Below are 13,821 nucleotides of genomic sequence, written 5' to 3' on the forward strand. Positions count from 1 at the left end.
ATGCGTTGTTTAAAGCTTAGCAACTGTGTAATAGATGCACTTGTACATGATGTAGCATCTCTTTCTGTGTTCCCTCTTTCAATAATCACAGCACTTAAGTCTCAGTGTGAACTGTATTGATCCATGATTTTAGCTCATTAACATGGAAACAATCCTTTACCTCTGAGTCAAGAACAAATAAATAAGCAAGTCTATGGAGTCCGGGAAAAGGTGCTTCCTGACTGCATGAACAAAGGTTAAGGTAAACACAAATCAGAGCAGTTAGAGAAGTATGGAGGAAAGAGAAGGAATGGGTTGGGGGAAGTTTCATTGACTCTTGGCCTTTATTCTTTAGTGGCAGATGATATCACTTATCTATTTATATTTTCATCTAGCTAAATGATGTAGGTCCGCTCTGGTACTTAGTTAAGAGTGGGTGATATAGCTGCATGTAGTGAAGGCTGTGAGGAGCATACTGTAATGTACTGAAGCTTTCAGTTTTGAATGTTATGGGTAGTTTCTAATGCTAAAACATGTGCAGTCAAGGAGTGTACTCAAGGCAGTGGTGTTGATAAAAGTTCCTGGATTTCGGATAACTGTGTGAATTCAGTAGATTTCTTGTCTGAACCTACTCCCAGAGACCTCCTGAAGGGATGAAGTTCTGGAAGGAATTTCATCCACCCTGGATTCATCCATCTATTCACCCATCATTGCCATGACTCTTTGCAATAAGTCACAGAGATGCACTGTTTTCCTTACATCTTTGTGTGCTCAACATGCTCGTGCACTGATATCTCAGTTGTGACAAAGGTTTTGGTTAAAAATAATGGTGGCGTTGTGTGCACCTTCCTCTATAGTACCCATATTTTATTCTCCTAACTGTCTGCAAAATAAAACCTTTAGAGATGTGCAGAGACCAGCCTGCAAATTCCCCCTGCTATGGGTGGTTGATTAGGACTAGGATTGTTCAGCCTGCAGGAAAGTTCATTTCCAGAATGTTAAAGCTGATGTTAAAACAAACCACGTGCTTTCTCGTAAGGCAACTAAAAAGAATTAGGAAATGGCTAATGATGAGGTGCCACTACTTCCTAATTAATCACAGGCTATTGCAATCTACCTGCTGAAAGATGAGTGACCCTTTACACTGACATTATCCCTGGGGTCTTAATGGTGCCCTTCAGGAATGTAGCATCATGATTCATTTTCTCATTGCCTTTTGAAGCATTGCATTAAATAGAGCATCAGGTGGAATGAAGGAATAAAGCAATTTCTCTCCTGTGCTAAGTAACATGATTGAAAGAACTACAGTGCCACTGCTTTAAAGCTGTCCAAGAGTTCTGAAGGAACTATGCAGAGAGAAAATGCAATTAGAGACATGTTGTATTGTGCTTTTACTCTGATTTACTTGAAAGCATGAAATGTGAAAATGAAAAGTGGATGCAGAAATGTGAGTAACAGTCCATAAGCAGACAGAAATTCTGAGTGGAACTGCAGCCCAAGTTCAAGTAGAAAGTGTGGCCAAAGGCCCCAAACATACTGAGTCATTGACTTGAAAGCTAGAATAGGCAATTATGTTGATGTATTCTGACCTCTGGCACAGCACAGAGCACGGGACTTCACACAGTAATTCCAGTTCACCTGTCATGGCTAGCAAAGTGTTGATCTCAGCTTATAGCTGAAATGTCCACATCTGTGTGAATCTTTGAGGGAACTGCCATCATCCAACCTATGTAGTTGTCACAGCAAAATATGTCACTGTTTGTGACTCTGGAAGAAAGATTGCAATCATGTTGGAAGTCTGTCAGAGTCAGAAGCTTGCAGATCTCCAAGTTGTTCAGTATACTTAGTACAACGTAATTTTTAATTCAGTGACCCTCACAGTCTGCATTCTACCTGTTTGTGAACTTGATTCTTTCCATGAATGATGACTAAAATTAAAGACAAAGAAACTCCATGGCATGCCTAGAAAAAAAGGACTTTAGCATCTTGCATCACAGTCAGGTTTCCTTTTCTATTTGCCTTGATAACATGCAGGATGCTTAGCTCCCCAGAAACCCATTTAGATACAAGTCGTGACTTCAGCATGAGTAGGAAACACATTTCCAGCACACTACTTAGGAGCAACGGCATCAGGGCTATTAATCTTTGTGCTTCAGGGCCTGAACAAAAATATTTCTCATCTAATACCTAGAGGAAATATCATCTGCAGTGTATTACTAGAGCTGTATTCTCAGTTTTAGGAAATTTGTTAGCTCTTACTAGCCTGACTGCTGTTTGATGTGGCTGGAGAGATGTCTGGTCTCTTAGAGTGCTTCCTCTTCTTTCCCTGCTTTTCAGCCTAAGGTATCTCCCCTTGTGAATTTGGAGGGGATGTGCATTTCCTTGTGCCCCGTTTACTATTCCTTCATTAAAATGACAATCATCAAGCCATCTCCTGGGGGACTGCTGGAGCAGATTGACTTTTCAAGCTGTTTCCACTTTATTGATCTTCTGTCTGAAAAAAAATTCAACTGTTTTATTCTCCCAAGGCGAAGCGTTTTGCGTTAGATAAGCGTCTGAGTGCTGAAGAAGAAGGATGGCAGAAAAAGGAGGCTTTTCTGGGGCAAAATTAAGCTTGAGCCAACTGTGGCTTGAAAATATTGAACAGTAGGGACTGAAGGCACAAGAGTACAGGAATGTTCAAGTGTGTGATCTGAGCTGCTCCAAACTCACAAGCACTTGAGTTGGGTGGGTTTCCATGTTGACAGTCTAGCATACGGATCGCATACCAACATTTATCAACATTGATGTAAACAGCAAATGTACCTCTTTAGAAACTCAGGTATACTGACCTCTATTGTGTAACTTAGTGTAGGTCTGTCAGTGCTAGATTAGTGCAGATCTGCCATTAACCTGAACCTTCTAGAGTTGCGATGACTTCAGCTGAGAATCTGTCATACTGCTTGTAAAACAGTACTAAGTAGAGACTCTCACTTGTGTTGTGACTGAAGGTAAATGTGTTCTTACAACCAGGAGGATCTTCTTGCATTGTCTGTCAGCCCGCTATTACCTCAGGTAGTTGCATCTCTTGAATGTTTTTTTTTTTTAATTTTATTTTTATTTCTTATTGTTTTGGATACAGTAAGAGGCAATCTTGTCCCACGGAGCTAAGTTAATTAAATGGAAGAAAAACTGTAAGACTAAGGTAACACCTGCCTCAGGTCAAATGGATCCTGTAGTTCCGTTCAGGCTGTGTGGGTGCACTGCTGAAAGCTGCAGTGAGTTGTCAGGCTTGTGGGGTCAGCTGAGGTAGGAAGTGGAAAGTGTTGCAGGCTGACTGTATAAGTTGTTTGGAAGTTGTCTAACTTCTAATATCTATGACTGAAGCACTGGATCGTACCACCTCCACGCTGCTCTCTTTTAAACTACTTCACTTTTAGAATGATTCACAGTTTGAAAGAGTTAACACACCTTGTGTTATGTCAGAAGTGACACTTCTTTGGAAAATTAGAATACACTGGAATGAAGAACATGATAAATGTGTCAGATTTTTTAGAACAAATGGGAAGTGAGTAATGATGAGATACTTCAGAACTGTCTAATAGTAATGCTTTTCCATTTCACAGTACTAAAGTGATCAGAGTGGCAAGAAAAAGAGATCTTCGTGAGGCTAGAGTGCCTTAGTTCCAGTCATCCGTTTCCTGGGGATTGAACTTTCTGGGTGGTGGTTGCAAGGATACGATGTCCTTGTCTCAGGTCAGACCTGACAAACAGATGATTCTCACTCCCAGCTGCTGTTGAACAGCAGGGTTTTTTCCCTTTCTTAAATCTGCTCTCCCACAGGCACAACCAGTGTTGCTTGTGACTCAGCTCTGGTCAGCAGTTGGTCTCTTTTGGAGCAGGTGGAGCTGGCTCTTAAATTACCGCCTTGGCAAACCCCAGCTACCAAAACCTTGCCATGTTAGCCCAATACATATGGATAGTTAAATAATCAGCTCATAGGCAGCTAAGAGTAAGTTCAGGCAAACATCTAAGGTAAAGGAGATTTGGATTCTTACTGTGGAAGTACTTATTTTAGCATCACAGTAGGAGACACCAGTCTTTGTTGCTTTTCTGCTTCCTTATTGTGGGTTATTCTGCAGCAGAATATAAAGCAATGCTTAGGAACCACTGCAAACCCGAAGCAGCCTGCTTGCTTTGATCAGGATCTGAGTTTTGCTAAATGCAGAGCATACTTTGCAGTAGGCTTTTAGGCTGATCTGGGTGTTATAGTTCAGACACTTGCCTGCCATGAGTTATAAGGATCCATTAGTTTGGTTAGTTTTCTCAACTTCAGGAAAAAAAAAAAAAATAATGCCATTTTTAGTTGAAGCAAAATGGTGGGAACTTTAGAGCTGCCTTTAGACAAATCTGTGTCCTGCAATAAAAGTGTAGTGCCTCTATATGTAGATATCTCTGAAAGTAAAACCTCCTGTTTATTTCCATGGAAGCTACAACAGATGCAACAACCACACTAACACTATTTGATAGAGCAAATTCTCAGTTACAGAACACTATTTTTCAACATATTTACCACTTACAATGCATTTTCACCACTGAGGAACAAGAGCCTGCATGCCACGTTCATGACATCTCCGAAGACTGGGTCGATGCCATTCTGAGCAGTCATTTCTATGAAGGAATGAGCGTTTGGTGCAAACATTTCCCCGTGAGAGTTAAAGTGTGAGTTGGAAAAGAGTAGGGGAAAAAAAGGAAGAATCTGGAGGGGGGGGGGGGGGGGGGGGGAAGAAGGCCATTGCTGCTACTTGGGAGCAAGTAGCAATCTTTGCCAATCTTTACCATATATCATAAATAGAAATTTATCAACAAAGGTCATCCTTAAGTCATTCAGAAGTTTGTTGATAGAAATAGTCATTAATTCAGAAAACTGAGGAAGGAGTAATCGAATGGCATGAAATTTAAAAGGGAAAAAAATATATATATTTCCAAGAGAAAACACCAGAAGTATGATCTGCTTGATCTTTTCTCCCCACTAACACCTGTGGTTGTAGGTAGTTATGAAACCGTCACTTTCTGAAAGTGAAAGTGACCAGAATTGCTGAGTTCTAGACCTATAAGGGAAGTCGTCTTTGGTATAAAGGTGGAAAGTGATTCGATTTAGGATTTTTTAAAACACTCTTTGTTTTTGTTGATATATATGAATAGCTTTTCTATTTTTTTATTTTTACCAAGAAAAAAATCACAGAGCTTGCTCTCTGAGGACTTCATAACAAAAGATGTAATTGGACTAGAAAGAATAGTTACAGGACAATTAGAGGGAGAAATAATTTCTGCCAGGAGTGGCTACATAAATGGGGAGTTTCCAGACTGTTGAATCTGCAGGGAATGTGACAAGAATCGGTGAAATCACAAATGGCAGTTGTGGTTCCATGGTTTCATTCTCATTAAGCTGTGCCAGTGGGCTTTGAATTATGTTATCAAGTTAAAACAAGGGAGATCATCCCTTAATATAATGCATGCGGGTACATTGTGGGCGTTTATTACCACAGGATAGTGAAGTTGCCAAAAGTTTCCCTGTGGGAGGTTAGACAGATTTATGGAACTAAAAGCCCACTGATGGCTTTTGCACACAAAGGCATCATCTTCAATTTAGGAAATCTGTGATCTACAGTTTGCTATAGGCTGAGAAACTACATCAGGGAGCAGTGCCATCTTCTTGCTTTTGTGTTCTTTTTCACAGGCGTTCATTACTGTCCTTTGTTTTCTTTAGTGGGATGGAGACAAAAAGAGGGAGTAGTTTCTTTTTGTAGATCTACAGTATTGTGATATGACATTTATTACAGCCACTCAGTAATCATGTTTGGGTGAAGGAGAAGCTCTGAAAAAGGAAAGATTCACAGAGTATTGATACTTGGATTTTGTCTGTTAAGTATCAAGTATAAACCAACAGGGCTTCTGTGGGTACTTTCATTGCACAGTGTCCAAATCCAGATTTGTCAGCTGCAGTGAGGGAAGGGCAAAGGACTGAATTCTGATGGTTAGCTCCATCATAGCTGATTTTGATAGTATTAAGTAATAGGACTCATAGCATCCTGCCCATGGGGTTAGATGATCCTTTGAGCTGACCTGGTAGAGCCATTTTTCTGACCTAAGTAAAGAAAAAAATAAGTCTATTCAGGAGTTAACCTTGTGTTTCTGTTCCAGGCCTTTGGCTGCCCGAGTCTCTGACTGCCCTGGCTCTGATTTTGTGTAGGCTCATAACAACCCTATGGAAAGATTGCTTGTCTCTGTTGTATCTAAATATGAAAAAGTCTTTGGGAGTGAAGGATGCTCAGCTGTAAGTGTCACTGTCACCTAAGGACAGGAACAAGTCAAAAACCTTAAACAAGGGAGAAAAGAAATATTTTCATTTTATTTCAAAAGCTTCAGCAAGGCAGAGACAGAACATAGCAGCACTGTTCTCTCAAGCAGGGAGTACCCATTCCTAAGGACTGCTGCTTGACCAGCATCTCATTCTTCCACCCTTGTTTTACAGTAAATAAACCTACGGTCCCCAGGAAAAGCTTCTCCATGTTTGCTGCTAGGTGGCTGGTAGCTTCTTGAGGAACAGTCCTCTGCCCTGTCTGTGTTAAAAATTGTCCTGTAGGCAGCCTCATTCCTGATTTAGGACTTCAATCCTTTCACTAACGTAGTGTAGAGTGGGGTAATGGAGTTAGTGCTAAATTGGCTTTTGTGTGAGTTCTAAGCCACTTGAAGACATGCCCATAGGGGCTGCCCCAGGGGATGGGCCACCCGGACCTTGATTTGAGAAAGGCCTTTATCTCAGGGAGGGTAGCTTGAGGGAGAGGACAGGCAAGACAGAGAGAGAAACAAATTTTCAAAAGCAATGGAAGCTCAGCAGCCTGCCTCCTTGTGTTGTGCTGATGGGTTCTTTGTAGTGTATTAATATGTGAGCTGTGTTTGAATGTTTTCCTGCAGCTGGATGTTCAGAGCTGCACATGCTCTTGTGTCTCATGGGATTTGGTTTCAGTCTACCGCTTCTTTCTGAGTGTGAATAAGTTTGCTCTCTTTTTGATGGCTGCTTTTTTCATGGAATTTGTAGAAACTTCATTACTCCAGGGTTTCTGTTTCTCTGTCAAACTGGGAGAAAATTGGCCAGTGGGTGAAAACAGAAAGGGGGCATAGGAAGAAAGGCAACTGCAGGCAGGTAGTTTGCAGGCACAGGTGGTGGGAAGAAAATGTTAATCTGGGATTTGTATGCTCCTGGTGCTGTGTGAGGTGTGTGGAGCTGTGCATCCACATGGTTCTCAATGTGGGGCTTCAGTGTGTGCATGCTGGGAATCTGATCTGGAAGAGGATGCATAAGGTTTTGTACTGTACGTAAAACGCTGATAATCTGAAGGCAATACTATGGCTGTTCTTTCTTCACATACAGCAGGGAGTCACAGGCACAGAGAAGCCCCCTCACAGGACAGTCAGTCACAAACATGCTCCAGGAGGGTGGCTTGTCCCTCTCAGCATTTGTAGCTCTTTTGCTTCTAGGAGATTGATTACGTATTTTATAGCTTGTCTTTATCACTTAACAGCTGAGGCTGAAAACAAAGTCTCCTTTGCTCTGCCTGACAGAACACTGAGATAAAACCCATTTGAGGACAGGATTCCACACCTCTGCTTCACATCCCTATGCTTGTGATGAACACTTACTATGATACTGGAGTTGGCTGGTTCAGGTCTGTCTGTCAGAGCCCAAACTATTCAGTTCCACCTGTGGGTCACACCTTTTAAAGTGTCCAGGGCTGGGTTGTTTAAATTAGACAGCTGAGTTTCCAAGTTTCTTTTTATTTATTTATTTATTTATTTATTGGTTGCCTTGATAAATACTTGTTTTCATATTAGATAATTAGGTGGTGTTAGGAGTTAGCAGGTTTGTTTATCAAGCTCTGTACCTGGTGATTAAGGAACCTGAAAAAGCTATTTATAGATGCCTGCCTTTGAAAAAATGCACCATTACCAATGCAAGCTTTCAGTTCCTTCATCTCTAGAATGGAGATGATATTTCCCAGTATGGCCCTTTGGGATTTTATTAGTTTGAATGGATTAACACAAAACAAAAGCTTCAGCTTCTTAGGATGGGAAAGAGCTATGAAAATACAGTATATTAATTGTGATATCCTTCAAGACATTTCTATGAAGCCAGTGGTGACTGTCATGATAATAAAGAAAACCTTAGAGAAGCTAATGAAATAATGATCCTACTTCCTTTCTATCTATTCTTTCAAAGGGCAAATGCAACGAGTGATAATGGTTTAATGAGAAAGAGTCATTAGGGCACCCAGCCTGCATCTTTAGAAGTGCAAGGCATTTTGGGAGATCTGAGAACGACTAGGAGAACAAAACCAAAGTAGCTCTGTGAAAATATTAATTTATTATTTGTATTCTCTTTGAATGCTGATTGAAACCAGTGATCTCTTTCTCTGAATGATGGTTTTTACACGTGTGGCCACAGATGGGGCTTAATTGGAGCTTCAGAGCAGTTGGAAGAGTGCAACGAAAGAGAAAACTTAGTATGTGCTCTCTGTCTGTTACACACTGATTTGGGCCCGCTGTTGCTTAAAGATTCCTGACCTGTTGAATTAATGTATAATGTGGGTTTTGTGTAGTGGAATTGATTGGCATGGATTATTTTGTTTTATTAATCAAGCTGCTTCAGTTTGAAGTTTTCCTGGAGGGGGAAATCTTCTATGTAATTTGTATCATATTGACACCTAGTGAGACAGAAATTTCCAATGCTTTCTGTAGGAAACTTGTACAGAAATGAAATATGTTATTGTGATAGCCTTTAAGATATTTCTGTGGACCCAGTGAATATCAACACTGTACATTAACATAAAAGAATATTAAGCATTAATGTTGTAGTAGCTCTATTTTAGTATTTTGGTGCTGTTCTGGCCTGCAGCAGCAACCAGGAGACTGATGGAGCCAGGTAACACTTGGTTCTGCAGCCACCAGAATGGAAATGCAGAGCTCCTGGGCACTGTGGCACTGTTCATATGGATGCCAGAAGGGTAATACAGGCCATTGCTCTGATAGACAAAAAGCATGGGACTGGTTTCAGGCAGATCCAAATGCTGCAGGCTAGCAGAAGCTAGTTGTTAGGTAAGGTACTGGATGTTCTCTAATAACTTGTTTAGTAAAAAGAAAAGGTGAGTAGGGAAAGGAGGGCAGGGGCTGTGAATTCTGGTCTTAATAAAATCATAGATACATCCAGGCAGTCTTTCTGTGAATCTTTTCTTGTTCACCCACTGAGATTTGTATTTGCTCTGTCTATACAATAGAAGCTGCTTAGGGTCAGGAGCTGGGCTCTGTGCACAGTTTGAGTGTGGTAAGTTGGCTGTTTGTGCAATTTTATACCCTTCTAAAGCACCTGGTATTGACCTCTGTTCAGGTGTAGGATCTTGGCCTTACATAGTTGTCAGTTTGTTCTGGTGGGAAATATTTTGTTTGTTAGGAAAAGCAGTGTGTGAAAGCAGAAAAGAAACAAGCAGGATAAACTGAGGTTTCAAACATGCCCACAAATGAGGAGGAGGAAACTACAGAAAACCCTCTGTGATGAAGCAACTCCTTTTTCTTTTTTTCCCCAGTCACGAACGAGAAATGCCACCCCCAGATCATCTGCTCTTCTGAGTGGGGTTTGCCAGTGTAAGGGCCTGAATCTGTCTCTGCAACCCAGAAAAACTCAGTTCCTGGCACAGAGTAGGATGGGGGTGACTAAAGACTCAAGATGCCAGTTTAGATACATTTTTATCTAGACATGAATTCAGCTTTTATAATTCTAAGCCACATTTGTATCCCCATCTCAAAGTCAAAAATCAGCCTACTTAAAATTGTTGTTGATGAGTTTAATTTGGATTCTTCTGCTGGATTTGTCTGAAAAGGGAATTTGTGCTAAGGATGCTGCTGAGATCAGAGTCTTCACATAGGTGTCATTTACAACTCCACACTAGCATGTGAGAACAGAGTCCACAAAAATCTTCATGGGTAGACCGTAGTTCCCCAGGTGCTGTAGGATGAACTGATGCAGCGACAGACCCTGTCCCAAAGGACCCACGTATCTTCTTTTCCACTTGCAATCCTGAATGAAACACAAAAGCTTCTATTTTAAGGTTAACAGCGTTCAAGCTACAACCCCAAGCGTCTGTTCACACAGTCATTTTCCTTCCCATAATAACCACATACACTCTTTTTGTCTCCTCTTTTCTCCAGGTCAACAGACTATGGCACTACCTACGAAAAGCTAAATGACAAAGTTGGCCTGAAGACTGTGCTGAGCTACTTTTATGTGTGTCCCACTAACAAGAGGAAGGTAAGGGAGAGTTGTCAAGCTGGTAGATATAGAAACAAAATAGTGACTTTTAGTTCCTTCTGGAATTATGATCCTGAAGTGAAATTCACTGGCAATTCACGGGAGCTTGATTTTGCTGTCTAAGTTACACTAGTGTAATTCCCTGGATTTTGGTAGAATTATGCCTGTTTTGCTCACAGTGGGGATGGAGTCCTTAATCTCCTGCTGAATAAATTAAAGGAGTGAAAGGGTTGCTTTTATTTGCTTTTGACTTTACAACTTTAAAAAAGCCAAATGCACACAAATGCTTCTTGCTCACCCTGACTTTAGCTAATACACCTCTGTTTGCCTTCTCTGTCTCTTTATTAGTAGAAATAGCAAGGTAAAGGGCATTTCTTCCTGCATTCAGGGTTTATATATTTTCTGGCTCTGTGACGAAGTTGGAGATAGAAATGTAATTGACAGTTTGATTGGTTATGTCACATCAAGGAGCCAAAAGGAGAGTATGCTCAAGAAAGCGGGTGGGGAACCTAAGATGTGATTCAGAGGTGTAGAAGAGAAGATGAAGTCATGACTTTCACTCACTTGTTCATGCTTTCCATATGATGCTATAAGGGCTCTGTCTGTCTCAGACTTGTTTCTTGGCCCGGGAGTTACTATTCAACGCCTTCTTGGTTTAAAATTATGGCCCATGTGGATTCAAGGGTGGTAATGGTACAAGGTGCACTCAGCTGCCTACAGAAATCAATGTGGGAGGGCTGTAGCTCATAGAAAAATGCTGGCAGTAGTTGAAGCTGTTTGAATGAGGTGTGGTATATTCTGTCTCATCGCATCCAAACTGCCTAGCTCTTGTCTCCCTCAGTAGATTTCCAAATTTGTATTCTGCTGCTCCTAGTATCATTATTACTGCTATTGTTTTTTCCATCACTGGTCAATCCACAGAGGTTTCAAGACTGATGCTTATTTCAGTGTGTGCAACCTTAAGGCAGTCATAGCTCTGATTATTATAGAAGAAAATGTATGCCTTTGAGTTTAAAGAAGAGAAGGAGAAGACAGTGGACAGGGGGCAGCTATTGTCTAGTGCAAAGGATGAAAACTTCCTTGACTTCTTTGTTTTGAGCAAAATGGAATGAAGGTATTTCCTAATAAATTCTCCTGGCCTTCACACCCTCTGCCAGAACCATCACAGTGGGCACTGAAGAGTTAATGCTTCTTCATTCTGTTTCCAAAGCAACTCTGCCCACCCAAAATTGGAGGCAATATGCTCAGTTACAAATCTACATCACTGATGTAAAGACTCCTTCATAAATCACAGTACTAGGATATATGATTATCTTCCAGCAATTTTTCAAGCTATTGGGCTTTACAGATTAGCGATCTTTTTTTTCTCCGTCTTCTTTTTCATCTGTCTTTCTGTCTTCCCTCCTCTCTTCCCTTCCAAAAAAATCTTTTGAAATGTAGAGACAAACTGTAAGGAAAAGCCTTAGGAAACCAGCTTTAGTGTGGTTGCTGTGGGAACAGCTTGTTTTCATTCTTTCTACCTCTGCTAAATATATTTACTGTGCATGATTAAACAGGTGGTTTGTCCTAGTGTGGAGCTGGCTCTACCTTGTTGACCAGCAAAGCAATCCCAAGCATTGATTCTGAATCTGAAAAATGCCTGGAGAAGATGTCAATGGATTTGAGCATCAGGATTTGTCGAATTCATTATCAGGCTTACTGTGCACCTACTCCTTACAGATTCACAAGGCTGTGTGCTGCAGAAAATGCACTTAGGTTGTAATCTCCTCCAAATGTACCTGGGTAAATATTGTTCACCCATAAATGGCCTGAAGAGTAAGCATCACATTTTTACTGAGCTCCTGAGGATAACCATCAATAATGAATCGGAGAGCAGTTTGAGAAGCAGTGGTACCCCAGTAGAGAATATCTAGATCCCTTGTGTTTCACCTGTAAGAGCACAGTGCTGCTGAGTTGCACACAGTGCAGTGATCTGTTGTGAGCCTCAAAAATAACACTTTGAGGCAATAAATCGTAGGGGAAAAGATACCAAAAGCATCAGAAGTGTATACAGGGAACTGAAAAGACCTTTTCCATGCAAGATGTTTTCTCGTTAGGCATCAGCTTCCACATACTGATAGGACCCTGTGTCCCTCACAGCTCCTGTCGATTTTTGATGGGTTGCTAGCAGTGTCTGCTCATTAGCGCTTAGAGGATTAGCAGTTACTTGGAGGAGGGGGAGAGCTTTCTATACATTCATTCCTAATTGATTTACTAGTGAGAAGGATAATTACCTCTCAGCTACCCTGCAGAACAACAGTGGGAATTACCTGTCAGATTTCTTTGAAGCCCCAAAATGCCTCTCTTCAGCTGTTAAATAGGAATTATGCATTCAGCCAAATGCCAGTTATATAAACATCATTTACCTGAATTGTGGCATAACCCTGGGCTCAATTAAAGTATGAGGAAAGAGGATTTAAACACCAGCTTTTTTTCTTTCTTTTTCTTTTAAAATAAAAGCTTTTTTTTTTTTTTTTTTTTTTTTAGTTTTTGGTGGGAACATGGTAATTATTTTTGGCAGCTCCTGCTGTATTTCACTGCTTTGTGCTGCCAAATGATGGTGGAACACCAATTTCTCAGTACCAACATCACTATTATTGCAGTACTGGGGAATCAAATGGGGCTGAAGTTGAAAGGCGAGGTGGAGGAGATGAATGAGGTACAGTTACAGCCTGTGGGCTGAGAGCTGGTATTCCCCTTCTCTTGGCTTCCAGAAAGCCACATCTGATGCTTGCCTTACCCATATGGGAGGGCATAAAGTCCTCAGGATTTATTTTGAATTGTAATACTCCAAACATTTATGCTTTTCCTACAAAGTAGATTCCTTTCTGGAGGAAATACCAAGCTTAAAGCAGGAATGATTTGGCCAAATTCTGAAACACATTACACAAGGAGGTCAGACTTGATGACCTAATGGCTCCTCCGGCCTCAAAATATTTAATTCACTGTGGGTTTTATTCTGTCCCCCACAAAGACTGTATCTGACCATGTGCTATGTAACCAATGGCAAAAACAAGTCCTCAGCTTCGTATGTGTTTGGCCTTTCTCTCCTAGACTAAAAGCTTGTTTCAGTTTAGTTTATCTTTTTAGTCAAATTTATTCATTTTATGTTCATTTTGGAACTTTCTTCTAGACTGCTCGTGTGTATTTCTCCCATCTTCATACTGGATAGCCTCAGGGTGTTGTTGAATATTACCTCTGTCAATATTTGGTGTCCTGTCATGTTTTGAAACATCTTTCCTGGCACAGAAGACTGAAAAATGCTGGAGCAGCCTGAAAGCTGACGGTCCTCTCCATCCTGCCCTTTGATCATCTGTGTAGCATATCAGCCACTGTTGTTTATCAGTGGGAAAAATCGCAGTGGAGAGATCATGTGTTTGTGTCTGAAGAGGAAAGATGCAGTAGATGGGGGGAAAAGGTGAAGAAACGCACTCTGTAGTCATATCACAGTGATAAATTGA

The 13,821-nt window shown here is 40.9% G+C and overlaps 1 protein-coding gene across 1 annotated transcript in view; it reads left to right on the top strand.

The window, feature by feature from the left end:
• Positions 1-13,821, top strand: part of SORCS3 (sortilin related VPS10 domain containing receptor 3) — a 256,024-nt gene that overhangs the window by 103,453 nt on the left and 138,750 nt on the right. Inside the window, exon 3 of the mRNA XM_072339830.1 lies at positions 10,222-10,321. Coding sequence (XP_072195931.1) covers positions 10,222-10,321 — 100 coding nt within the window. The remainder of the gene's footprint in view (positions 1-10,221; positions 10,322-13,821) is intronic.

The sequence above is a fragment of the Excalfactoria chinensis genome, chromosome 6 (genome assembly GCF_039878825.1).
Source record: "Excalfactoria chinensis isolate bCotChi1 chromosome 6, bCotChi1.hap2, whole genome shotgun sequence".
NCBI lineage: Eukaryota > Metazoa > Chordata > Aves > Galliformes > Phasianidae > Excalfactoria > Excalfactoria chinensis.